Source organism: Tachypleus tridentatus, chromosome 11, assembly GCF_004210375.1.
Source record: "Tachypleus tridentatus isolate NWPU-2018 chromosome 11, ASM421037v1, whole genome shotgun sequence".
Classification (NCBI taxonomy): domain Eukaryota; kingdom Metazoa; phylum Arthropoda; class Merostomata; order Xiphosura; family Limulidae; genus Tachypleus; species Tachypleus tridentatus.
The window spans coordinates 98761251-98774508 of record NC_134835.1 but is presented as its reverse complement, the minus strand read 5'-3'; the positions used below and the strand labels follow the sequence as shown (position 1 = coordinate 98774508).

Below are 13258 nucleotides of genomic sequence, written 5' to 3'. Positions count from 1 at the left end.
GTATTTAATCACAGTATCAAGTGTTTTTTTAATTCTACAAATAATACAGTGGTTAAGACTAGTTCTGGGGTTAAGTGTTCACAGTTTGTTTGGTGTGATAGGTACAGTGAAAGGGTTTTATTTGGGAACTTTGAACTATTATGCACTTTTAAGGAAGCTAGTGGTGAAGGTGTTTAATTTTTACCTAGAGTTTGCAGGTTGAAGCTTATCCTAACTAAAACTGAGGAAATACATAATCTGTGGGAAATAACAGCAAGTTTTCAAGAGCAGATTAAGCTTTGACACTGCAAAGGAGGCATCAGCTAAGATTAATAATGACATTCAGGAAGTTGGGTTTCAAAGTAATGAATTTAATTGTAAAGACCCTATTATATTGAGCAACAAATTTCAGCCCTTGGTTTAAGTAGACAAGGAATTATTTTAGGGAGGGAAAACAAAAGGAATAAGGGTGATATGGGTTATAAACCTAAAGAGGTAATAATTATAGGTAATTTTTTGACATGGCATATGGATAGAATAGTCTATGGTGTAAATAGAGAGAAAAATAGTTAGATTATGCTAACTTTTGCCACGGGTGGAAGACTTGAGTGATAGAGGAAGAGATACAATGAAGGGGATTTGCAACATATGGACTAATGATATGGGGAAGAGTTAGTCAGAGGAGCTACTTAATAAGTACAAGGGGTTGGTAAAAGCATTAGAAGATAAAGGCCATAAATTAATTGTGTCAGGGATTCTGCCAACAACTAATTGTGGAAATGAAATTTTGAATAGGTAACTAGGGATAAATGGTAGGCTGCAATTAATATGTAAGAATGAGCACATTAGCTGATTGGACTTGCTAGTTCAGTTCACTGGGAGGAGGAAACGTTTTGGAATGGATCGTCTAAATTTAAGTAGGAAAGGGGGTGGTGTGTTTGCAAGAGATATTCATTTCCTTTTAAGGAAAGTTTTAAATTAGAACTAGATAGTGATGAGGACAAAGATAAACTAAATGAAACAAAACTGAAATATATAGGAAAGTTTAGCATAGGAAATCAGCATAAAAGTTGTTACAAGAATAGGCTTAATTATTACAGTTGTAATGCTAGAATTATATAAGAAATAAAATAGATAACCTTAGGGTACTGGTAGAAATAGAATATATTGAGATAATGGGAATATCTGAAACATGGTTAAATATAAATGATTTTGATGACAAAATTTCTTTGAAATAGAGGGTTATAGGTTCTTTACTAGGGGATAGAGTTGTAAAGAGAGAGTAAGGAGTGACTTTATATGTAAAGTGTGATTTACATCCTGTTGAAGCTGAGAATATCAAGGATAATAACAAGGAGATTGCATCCATTTGAATTTCTTTTTGTAGATGTCATGGGAAAAAAACTTAGTCGGAATTTGTTACAGACCACCAGATGAAACTGATAAAATTAGCAAGAAACTTTACAATGAAATTAAAATTTTAGTTCTTAATGATGTCGTAATTAGGGGTGATTTTAAACATGTTGATTGGAAAATGCTAGAATCAAACCACGAGGGAGAAAGGTTCCTGCAAATTTTAAAGACGGATTTTGTCACCAGTTGGTCAAGGAACCTACTTGAAGCAATGCTATTTTAGGTTCATTATTAACTTCTAATATAGAAATGGGTAAGAAGGTGGTAATTAGGGAACACCTTGGTACAAGTGATCACTGCTGTATTAGGTTTGATGTTTTATGGCATATGGAAATCAGGAATAATGATATTTTGATTCAAAATTTCAAAAAGCAAAATTTTGAAAGAATGCAACAAGAATTATCTGTTGTATGAGTAGCCGAGTTATTTGAATATGCTGAGCAAATGTGGAAAACTTTTAAAGAAATATTTTTCAATATTCAGAACAAATACAGAAAAAAAAAAAGAGTAGCTGCAAGTAGAAAACCATGTTGGCTCACAAAGGGTATAAGAAGTGAAAATAAAGAAAATTTAAGACTGGTATTATAGAAGATTTAAAACACTTATTAAAAATGATCAATAAAGGTGGTCAAACAGGAAATTAGAACATCCTTTTGGATATATGAAAATATTTTGGCTGAAAATATGAAAATTAACAATAAATTTTTTTAAGTAATCAGGGGTAAACAAAATATCAGGATGAGGATAAGATTGTTGCAGGACTATAAAGGAAAGCTTGTATCTAATGATTAGGAAATGGCTAGATTATTAAATCCTATGTTTCCTTTAGTTTTTACTGATGAATACTCAAGCAGTATTCCTCATCTTGAATAATTGATAGATGAAAACAAAGATAAAGGAAGACAACTGCATAAATTCTGAGCTTGTTAAAATAAAATTGGGAAATTTAAAGAATGATAAGACTCTTTTGTAAGATAATATTTCTTTGAGGGTTTTAAAGGAGATCAAAGATTGAACATGTCAACCACTTACCACAATTGTAAGTTCTTGAATAGTGGACAATATCAACAGATAGGTAATTAGTTAATGTCACTCCTATCGTAAGAGGATGGGTAATAAAAGTTGTTACAGTAAGTATAGGCCTATTAGTGTTACGTCAGTTGTGGGAAAAGTTTAGGAAAGTCTGATAAAAGATACTTTGCAAAGTCATTTAACAAAGTGTAGAATTTTATCAGATATTCAACATGGTTTCAGATGGGGAAAAATCTTGCCTTACCAATCATCTGACATGCTTTGAAAATGTTACTGCATATGTAGTTGAGGGTAACTGTTTAAATTTGATGTATCTGAATTTTCAGGAAGTATTTGTGAAAATGCCACATAAAAGGCCTGTAAAGAAATTTATCTTTATAAGTGTGGGGAATAAGTTAACTATTTGGATAGAAGAGTGGCTTCAAGGAAGAAAGCAGAGGGTTGTTACAAATGGAGTTTAGTTAATGTGAATTGATGTTGCAAGTGGCATACCTCGGGATTCACTCTTAGCACCATTCCTCTTGTTGATCTACTTTAATGACATAGAAGAAGCAATGGTCAATAAGTTACTTAAATTTGCTGATGATATTAAAGTCTTTGGTGTTGCTGACTGTGAAGATGGTGCTGCTGTTTTACAAAAAGATTTAGATCATTAAATGTGTTGGGCAAATAAATAGCAGGTAGGTTTTAATTATGATAAATGTGATATATTGCATGTAGGTTATCATAATTTGAGTTATAAGTATAATTTGGATGGGAATAAAAGAAAAGGACTGTGTTGTAATGGTTAATCAGTGTTGTAGGCCATCCAAGCAGTGTGCTATTGTTAATGTTAGGGCAAATAGGGTTTCTGGTTTTGTAAAAAAGAAGAGTTAGAGGGAATTTGATATAAGATTGTAAAAGGAATTGATAATTTTGATGCATCAGCATTTTTCATAATTAACAGTGAGAATTATAAAAAAAACTTGGGGGTGCAAATATAGATTTAGGCAAGGTAGAAGCTGTTTTCAGACCTGACAATCTTTATATCTCAAATAGGGTAGTTGGCCTATGGATTGCATTGCCTTCAGGTGTTGTGGAGGCAGTAAACTTGAGGGAGTTTAAAAGAAAGCTTGATAGATATATGAGTGATAATGGCTGACTTGAATTTTTTCTTTTCTTTTCTTTTTATTTATTTAATAGTTTTTGTTTGGCTTAGAGGATAGGACAACCAAGATGGGCTAACAAGTCCCTTGTTGTCCCTAAACTGTATGTTAATATATTATGTTACTGAGTAAGATCTCTCACAACTCTCTGGGTTTTAGTGGATTTTACTCTCTAGTCATAAATTAATTTTACTCATTTCCAGAGAGGAAATAATTTGGTTTTCTGTAAATGCATATGCCATAATTACTTGTTTCTTCAGTAGATGTTACTTGACAATTTTATTATTTGTCTTGAGAGGAAAGGTTTTTTTAGTGTTTTATTATTCACTAGTTGATTGAGTGTTTTGCCAAAACATTAACTAATTGTTTATTATATACTCTGTTGACTAATAATTTGTTTCTAAGTATCTTTGTGTGTGTGTATGTGCTTATATCTTCAAATTTAATCCATAAATGTGTAAAAGATAAGACATACCAAAAAGAAAACAGAAAAAAAAAACCTTGTCAAGACTTACTAATGTTAAAATAACGTTGAAAATAATACATTTTGTCAATTATACATCAGTGCAGGTAAGAATCTGTTGTGGAACAACAAATGAACACATTTGAAATTATTAGTTTGCCTGGTTCAAATGCTTGAATCCCTGACATCCTGTACCAAACTATGCATGCACTGTTTGCAGCTAGTTGTGGTAAGGTTGTTGTCCAAAATAAATAACCCAACTAATTCAGAATGCTAATAGCAGAGAATATATAATATAGAATGTATAACATACAAAAGGAGAAATAAATGAAAAAAACAACCAAAAGATTAGTAGAAATTGAAAATAGTAAATAAGTATAAAAAATAAAAAATAATGTTCCCTCCAACCATTTATTATCACAATCAGTTAGTTCTTCTCCCTTGAATGTGAAATGAAAAGAACAAAAAGAAAGGGCACCATGTCAGTTATCATAGTAAAAAAAAGAATTAAAAAAAAACTTAATTTAGGAAAAGTTTAGCAAGTATGGGCAGACTGAAGTAACTTTGAGTCACCTAAAAATTGTTTTTTTCTTACCCCAGTTACTTGCATTTGGAAATAAATAAATCAGTTTAAAATGAAAATAAAGAGGGAATAAGATAATTCCAGTTCTTAAAGATATATAACTAAAAGAATTAAATGAAATGGAAGACTAGATGGAGAGATAATTACATAGTAACATATCCAAACTATCCTTGAATGTAGCCACTGCCAGTAAAGATCAGAGTAGGTCATTATTTCAAGAATGGGAAATAACTATCTTTGCAGTTGAAAATCATACCTTTTAGAATAGAATTGGAACCATATTTATTCAATATAATGTTATATTTTTATTATAATTAGAAAGCCATAACCACTAAATCTGATTTTTTTCGATTACATTTTAAGATATTTTTATTTCATTGTTTTATGTAGATGGTAACGTTTACCCGCTTAAGTTTTCATATTATAATTGTGTGCGTGTGTGCACGTGCATGTGTGTGTGTACATGTAATAAATATAACATTTCCTTTTTTACCATTTTATGAAGGTGTTTATATTGTAATATGGTAATAAACATTTTATTTACTTTTAAGACGTTCAACTTTCAAAGAAAATTAAATATACCTGTTAACTTTATGCTTTGTATTATTTGTAATATGTATTTGTATATCTTAAATAATAACAAGATCAAAAATTCAACTGTTATTTTAATTTTCTAAATGTTTAGATTTATTTAATCTATCTCATGTTGAATATTAAAAGCTACAAACAAACATGACATTTTTAGTACAGTGAAAGATAGTTTTATCAGTTTTATCAGAAATTTTGTTTTTTTATTTTGCAACTTTTTAATATAAAGTTCAAGTCTGGCATTCAGTTTCAGATCTTATTTTCTTACCCTTCTTATACTTCTTTAGAGATTTGATTCAGTGGATCATTTCACTCCATTGGTCATATTTTATTATTATTGTTTGTACTTAAGATATATTTATTTCAGCAACATTGAAAACATTTTACCCTTATTTTATTACAGGAGTGGCACTGAAAGATCTGATTGCTGAGTACTTTGTTTCTCCAACTTTGCTGCGTGTTGTTCGTGTTGTTAAAGTAGGTCGAGTGCTGAGATTGGTCAAAGGTGCCCGTGGAATACGGACGCTACTTTTTGCATTAGCAATGTCCTTGCCTGCATTATTCAATATTTGCCTTCTTTTATTCTTGGTCATGTTTATCTTCGCTATATTTGGAATGTCATTTTTTATGAATGTGAAGCATCGCTATGGTGTTGATGATAATTTCAATTTTGAAACATTTGGACAGTCAATGATTATCCTCTTCCAAATCTCCACCTCTGCTGGCTGGGATGTCATTCTTTCAGCCATTATTGATGACACTGACTGTGACCAGGCAACAGATACAACTGATGGAAATTGTGGAAGTAGAGGCATTGGTGTTGCTTACTTGATTTCATATTTGATAATTAGCTTTTTAATCATCATTAACATGTATATAGCTGTCATATTGGAGAATTATAGCCAAGCCACAGAAGATGTGGAGGAAGGCTTAACCAATGATGACTATGATATGTACTACGAAATTTGGCAGAGGTTTGATCCAGATGGAACTCAACTAATCAAATATGAAGTGCTATCAGACTTTGTAGATGCCCTTGAAGACCCCCTACAGATTAAAAAGCCTAATAAGTACAAACTCATTGCTATGGATATCCCAATATGTGAAGGAAATATGATTTATTGTGTAGATATTTTGGATGCTTTGACAAAGAACTTTTTTGCCTCCAAAGGTCGAGTGATTGAAGAAACAGCTGAGCTAGCTGAGGTTGTACCTACAAAGGAACATAGACAGTTTCAAGCAGTCAGTAGTACTCTATTGCGACAGAGAGAAGAATATTGTGCACATGTAATCCAACAGGCTTGGCGAAAATATAAAGGGCTGATTCAAAATGGCCCACCTCATCAGCAGACTGAAGTTGTTGTTGAGAGTGATGGTCACATCACTAAGAATGGACACAAAGTTGTGATCCATTCTAGGTCACCCAGCATTACAAGTCGATCTACAGAAGTATAAAACGTCTCTGAAAGTACAAGAAGAAAAGAAATAGATTGTAACCAATCTGGTAGAGAAAGGAGCTGTCCGTCGATAACAGTTGGATCAGGTTATATTTTTATATTCTTTATGCAGAAGCTACTTGCCACCATGCTTACAATGCCAGTGCTTGGTTGATGTAAAATAACCAGGGTGTTGCCATTATTATTTTTCTACAGAAATTGGTTGGTGTTACGGTCAATTTATACTGTTTATATGCAAAACATTGACAGAAAGCATTTGTTTTGTATAAAATATTTAGTTTAAAATGTTTGATGGTGGACTATTTTTGTTGCATTTTAAGTTTTGTTATTGTACAAATTATAAAATGAACTTCAATATTTATGCTTCCATTGTTAAGACTGCTGTTTTCTTCAATGTTGTTTTAAAACATTGTACTAACTTTGTTTACTTGGAGTTGACGAATGAAGCTTCAAATCACCATAATTAAGACTGAAATTGCTTGTTTTGCTATCCAACTATATGGGTGATTTTTAGGATTGGCTGTGAAAAAGTAAAGCTCATATTTCTAAGGACATACAAAGCACATACTGAAAAGAAAACTTAAGACATCAGGCCACATTTAAAAACTGGTGTAAGTTTTGTATAAAATGCTGAAATCTAGTGAATACTTTAATATAGTGTGAGTTGAATGGTCACTAAGAAGCAAAGAGTTACTAGCATGCTTTTGTTTTGTTCAAAGAAATAAAAGGCATTTTCAGGATTAATGTTTCTGACAGTTAACAGGAAATTTGATAGACAATAGCAGCCTCCAAGTTTTTGTTTTAAATGAAGGATTTAATTAAATTATTAGATTATATCATTATACAGTTTCCTTTTTGAATAAAATTAATACTAACTAAATCATTTTCTCTCTTTTGTTTGCTTAAAGAGGTGGTATTGAATTGAGATAAACTGTGATATGATTAGGAAGTGTGATATATATTATTTTGAAAGTTTAAAAAGTTTTATTTGGAGTTTATTTCTAAGTTGATTTAATATCATAACTCATTAAATGCTCAATTTTATTGTCAACTGCTCTTACACAATCTAAAAATCTCCCATATATGGAACCAGATTACTAAAGTGTTACAATGCATATGAGATACCATGCTTTTATTATTTTGCACCATGGAACCTGCTGGCCATGTTTACGTTCTTCTTCAGTCTGTGCCTTTATGCAGAAGTTGCCATTTGATCAATGCCAATCAGTTGGTGAAATCAACAACACATTGAAACCTTGCTTTCAAAACCTGTAGAGAGAAATTTTATCAAGAACAATGTATATGATTCACAGGAATATACAAACCACTTGATGTTAGCAAAGTGTGTGGTTAATAGATGTAGCCCACTAATAGTTGGTAAACAGTATACCCTGAAAGAACATTCAAGTCTTTGGCTGTAAACTTGTATATATATATATATATACACACACACACACACACATATATATATATATATATATATACATACATACAGATGGAAAGATATTTGCACAGTGATAAATAAAAAAAAAAAATTTGTGCAACTAAGAGAGGTAATTAATGTCTAACCCTATGGAAGGTACTTATCCAAAGTACTTTGACCAATTTCCCTGTGTGCTTCTAGATATTACTTTTTTTTAATTTTTATATCATTACTGACAGCCTGCATGTGCACTTTCTTGCCTCTTATTACCATCTTTTTTGACTTCACTGTCAGCAAAAGATGGTTATGGCAGGAAGAGGTCAATTTATTGAGCTGTTTGCACCATTACCAGATCTTGGTGGTTTTTACGTAAGAACCACTGTCATGTATATGCATCAGTCTTTTCACTTGGGAGCAGAGAATAAGATGAACCCAGTATGACATTTTGGCAGTGTTTAGTGAACATGACTGATGCAGGATTCTACCAGAAGGTTGCTCCTTTACCGACAGAGCAGCCAGGTGGGGGAAACCCCTTCAAAGTGGCTATTTTGTTTCTCATGTGCCTTTGTGAGTTGTAACTTTTCCATCCGGGATTTTCATGCATTTGCAGTGTAACTATTTAGGAATATTTTAATTTTTGCTTTTATTATTTTGCAAATAATTTTCTTAATCATCAGTAATTGTCTTTCAAAGCTCATGTTTTTCATCTTAGAAAATAACCACTGTATGATTTATTAAGATGCTGAATCAAATACAGTTGGACTCTTTAACATTTCACTATGCATATATTAAGGCTAAGTTTTGTAGCTTTAAAGCAGTGTAGTATATTGACTCATTTTTTTTATTGACAATAAAAAAGAATCATTTTATGCTAAATGCAACATTGCTTCCTAAATTAGTATTGGAAATTCACTCTCATTCTAGAACAGTAGTATTGTAATAAAATCATAAGGTCACTGAAACTTGATAGATTGCATTGTGTAGTGCTACTAGAAACATTCTTTTAGAACTAGTTAGTACTCTCATCTTATCACTGTTGTAACAGAAACACCTCTTAAACTCTTTTCACCTAGTTCTCCTGCTCGTCTATTGGATTCAGGCTGTCAAACATATTTTTTTCTTTGTAAATGTTTCAAATTTCACAATTTGTATCATATTATCTGTAAATACATCATTGAATAAATTTTGATAAATTATCACAATGAATAAATGCTGAAGCTGAGCACTGGTTGCTTTTTTATGTAAGTTATTTCATTTTAATTTTTTTTATTCTGAGTTAGCTTGCAGTTTTATGTCTCTGAAACATTTCCTGTAGGTAATGTTTCTCTCATCTTTGAAGACACTGCTCTTACTTTATGCACTAGAGACAAACAAAATGAGGTTCTTAGGAATATGAGAGAATATCTACTGCTTAACAAAATAAGATATGTGTATCTGAAAATATCTGACTGATAATCACTACTATAATAAGACTATCTTTTGTGAGATTTTGTGTGTTTTAAGCATATCAAACAGGATTACAATGCACATTTCACATCTGTAGAAAGTAAAAGGAATTTTATTTGGTCACCAATGATACATTCGACGTGTGTACATTTTTATTTCAGATTTTTTCACTCCTTCCCCTCATAACACGTAGAAACTCAACAGTCATAAATTAAAAACCATGTATTGAACACTACCAGTTTGGGGTATTATTAGATTGTTCCTCAGTAAAAAAAAAAGAAAAAAAAAGAGTTATCGAGTTATCTCTTCTGAATGCTGATTTTAATGGTCTCAGAAAAGTTAACCATCAGTTTCTATTTGCACTAGCTAGACTTTTCAAAATTAATATTAATTAGTTAAATAAGATGTTTTCAGAATGGGTAACTCCTCATTTGTTTCATTGATATGAAATTTGAAAAGAATTAGTAATCATTTACTTTTGTGTGATAATTTGCATTTCTTTTGTTGGTATATTCATACATAGTTTTGTGTAAACTTATCAATATCACTTGAACAGTAAGGATCTGTGAACATAAAACTAACCTTACTTTAGGTTATCTATTTTATTAGGGTCTACTTCATAATTTAACTCCACTGTTTCTCTGTTTTAAAGGAAACTTTTCACTTGTGATCCAAACAGTTATGGGTAAAATAAATGAAACAAAAATTATACTTGAAGGCCAGTTATAATAAAGTTATTTACAAGAGATATAAATTGGATTCAAATAAAATTTAAATTTTGTTTATAGAATCAGGTTTTGAAGGGTAGCTCATGATAAAAATTTCCTATCATCCTCTCATACATTTGAAGAATTATCTTCTTTACATTGCATAAGATTAACAAGTATGTCATAAATATTATCTTTAGACTGTTTTAATATTTAAAATAATAAATGACTAAAATATTTCTTGTGATTATTTATATTCTTATTTGTAGGTAGAGTAGTATATTTTCAAAATATAATATTAACAGAAAGAGTGAAGATCTAAATAACTGTAACATTGAAATTCAAGAGTGAAAACTTAACACGTTAATTTTACATTTATATTAAGAGGAATTGTTTGGTTAATTAGAGCTTCATTTAAGAACCTCAAATGAAAATATAAATGTGTCTAGATTTCACCAGTTTGAATTCTTGGTAAGAATTCATAGAAGTATAACAACAAATTTTGGTATCCATGTGAGAGCTTGGGGATCAGTAGAATTAGCCAGTTAATTGAATATTCTAATGTAAGACTTGGATGGTTAGAATAACTGAAAGAAAGTAATAACACAAACATTAATTTTGATTAATTGATTATTGTTTTAAGTCATGTTGCTAATTAAGTTGAACAACATTGAATCAATTTAAAGTAATATAATAAATCATTAGGGCATTTTTACAATCACTTGGTTACCTTAAATAATCAAAAGCAGTGATAACTTGAAACACTAATTTTGATTAATCAGTTACTTTATGTGACACTAATTGATTCTCATAGGTAATCAGTACATAGAGTTATTTGCCTAGCTCTTGCCCATATAAGTGGTATACAGTACACCCAGCATTTGAAGTTGTTTAAAAAGATTTTTGGAATTGAGATAAGTACAAAAATTGTTCTTCCTTATAGATACTTTTAAGAGAAATAAAAGTGTAAATGAAGTTACTTTGCTTATGTACACACATTTACAGTATAACTGTTCAAAATCCTCTTGAACAATGTACTTGAATTCTACACTGCAAATTATGAATGGATGTTATAGCATATGTCTATTTCAAACATAAATTCTGAATCTTATTTATTACATTCTCTTATCCGTCTTCTCTTCTGCAAGTTATTTTTAATATCTACGTAAATAACTGTTAAAAGTTACAAAAAATTTAAATGTAGGTAGGACATGTACATATTTATTATTCTCAGATGTCAGTATAGCTTTTACCAAGTGTTAAAAAGAAAAATATTTTCAAATTATCACTGAATTCAATATACGTATCATGATTTGACACATACAGAGTAAATATTTACTTGTATAAGAACTTATGTGAAATGTTACTAAACCTACCCCAAAGTGAATAAAATAAATTTACATTAATGACAAACAGTACATTGTTCATAACTGTTAAGTCAAAATCAGAAGTTTATAAAGTTGCATGCTTTATATTCAACACAAGTCAGTATAAATGTTCTAAACTTACTGCCATGTTTAAAATAATTTGTATAAAACATAATTAAAAATAAGGCACACTGTAAAATGCTAGTTTTTAACATTTTGTTAGGTATTCTAAGATAAAAAAGCTTAAATCAATAATTGTGTGACCCTACCTGTATAGTGCAACATCTCAAAGAAAAATTGAAGGACAAATATGGTTAAATTCAGTAAAATAAAAAAAAAATTCAATTCTAATGCTAGAAAAGCATGCATTGAATACTGCAGTGTATTTTACTTGCTTGTTGTTAGGTGTATTTACGTTTCTAAGTGAAAGCTCCCATTACAGAAATACCAACGATTTTCTCTGTTTGGGTAACTAAATGAATCTGACAGCTACAAATGCAGAAAGTAAAAGTACATCTGATAACTAGCAAGTGATCTGTTTGAACCTTAAAGTATACATGATCTAACAGGGTTATTTAAATTAACCTGTTTGAATCAACAGCTGGTTCAATAAAACACCTACTTATTTGAGTGTTATATATGTGTGTAGTTCACTATACATTTTATACAGTTGCTAAATATCAAAGTGTTTATGTGGTGTTTAAAAGATACTTGTATAAAGTTAAATTTAGGTTATATATATACGTATGTGTGTGTGCGTGCGCGAGTCTTATCGTAAACAGTAAGCTATTTTATTTACAAATATAATTGTTTTGTAATATTTGCATTCTTACATATTTTAAGTTTTGTCAAAAACATTGCAATTTGGAAACCTGTATATTTCGACTAGGTGTTTACAAATCTATGTAATGCATCAAACTCTTGTTAAAATACAAGAGTCCCGGGTATGATATTTTAATAAAAATAAGAGCCAGAATAGATGTTCTGGTAGCATGTCTCCTAAATGTATAACTAAATTAACAAAGCTTACCACTCATATAGATTTCTTATTTCTTTTTTTGAATGTTTTTTGCACACTACATTTATATGCCCAGATAACTTAAAAGGGCCACAGTAACACCTAAATAATCAAAATTTAAAAAAAAGTTGCTTAATTTACTTTAGTCTTGAGCACTGTATAGGTAAAACGTATATGGATTTATCAGTGTATGCCCATTTGACTTAGGCAAAATGGGGTATTTTCCAGAAAATATATTGAATAACTATATTCCATCTGTTCATTATGCAGAAAATTGAATGTAAGCTTTGTATAGTAAAAAAATAATAATAATAAATAAATAAAACGTGCTTGCTTAAATCCCTTAGTTGTATATATAAAGAATGTACGTTTTATCAATGACGTTACAGAACTTTTGACGTAACCTCTTTAAAAACAGCATTATGATTAAGAAAATAGGCACTATTCATGAGCTTTTTTAACACTTGCGCTACGAAGTAAAAATGATTTGAAATGGTTTTCCCACTCACATATTTCTCTCAATACTGCAAAACATTCTTTTTTTATAATACAGGATATGATGAGGTAAAGAACACTTGAATTTACCATACAAGTTAACATGTAACAACAAATGTAGGGGTAACAGCTAACGTATAAA

At 30.4% G+C, this 13258-nt stretch overlaps 1 protein-coding gene across 6 annotated transcripts in view; it reads left to right on the top strand.

The window, feature by feature from the left end:
• LOC143232878 (sodium channel protein para-like) overlaps positions 1 to 12978 on the top strand; it is a 178536-nt gene extending 165558 nt beyond the window's left edge. For 4 of the 6 annotated variants that reach the window (XM_076468881.1, XM_076468877.1, XM_076468879.1 and 1 more), the window contains exon 30: positions 5607 to 12978. In XM_076468881.1, the coding sequence (XP_076324996.1) occupies positions 5607 to 6658 (1052 nt within the window). In that variant the 3' untranslated portion in view covers positions 6659 to 12978. The remainder of the gene's footprint in view (positions 1 to 5606) is intronic. The other 2 variants (XM_076468880.1, XM_076468882.1) reach the window with 2 other exon arrangements.
• Positions 12979 to 13258: the final 280 nt, after the last annotated feature.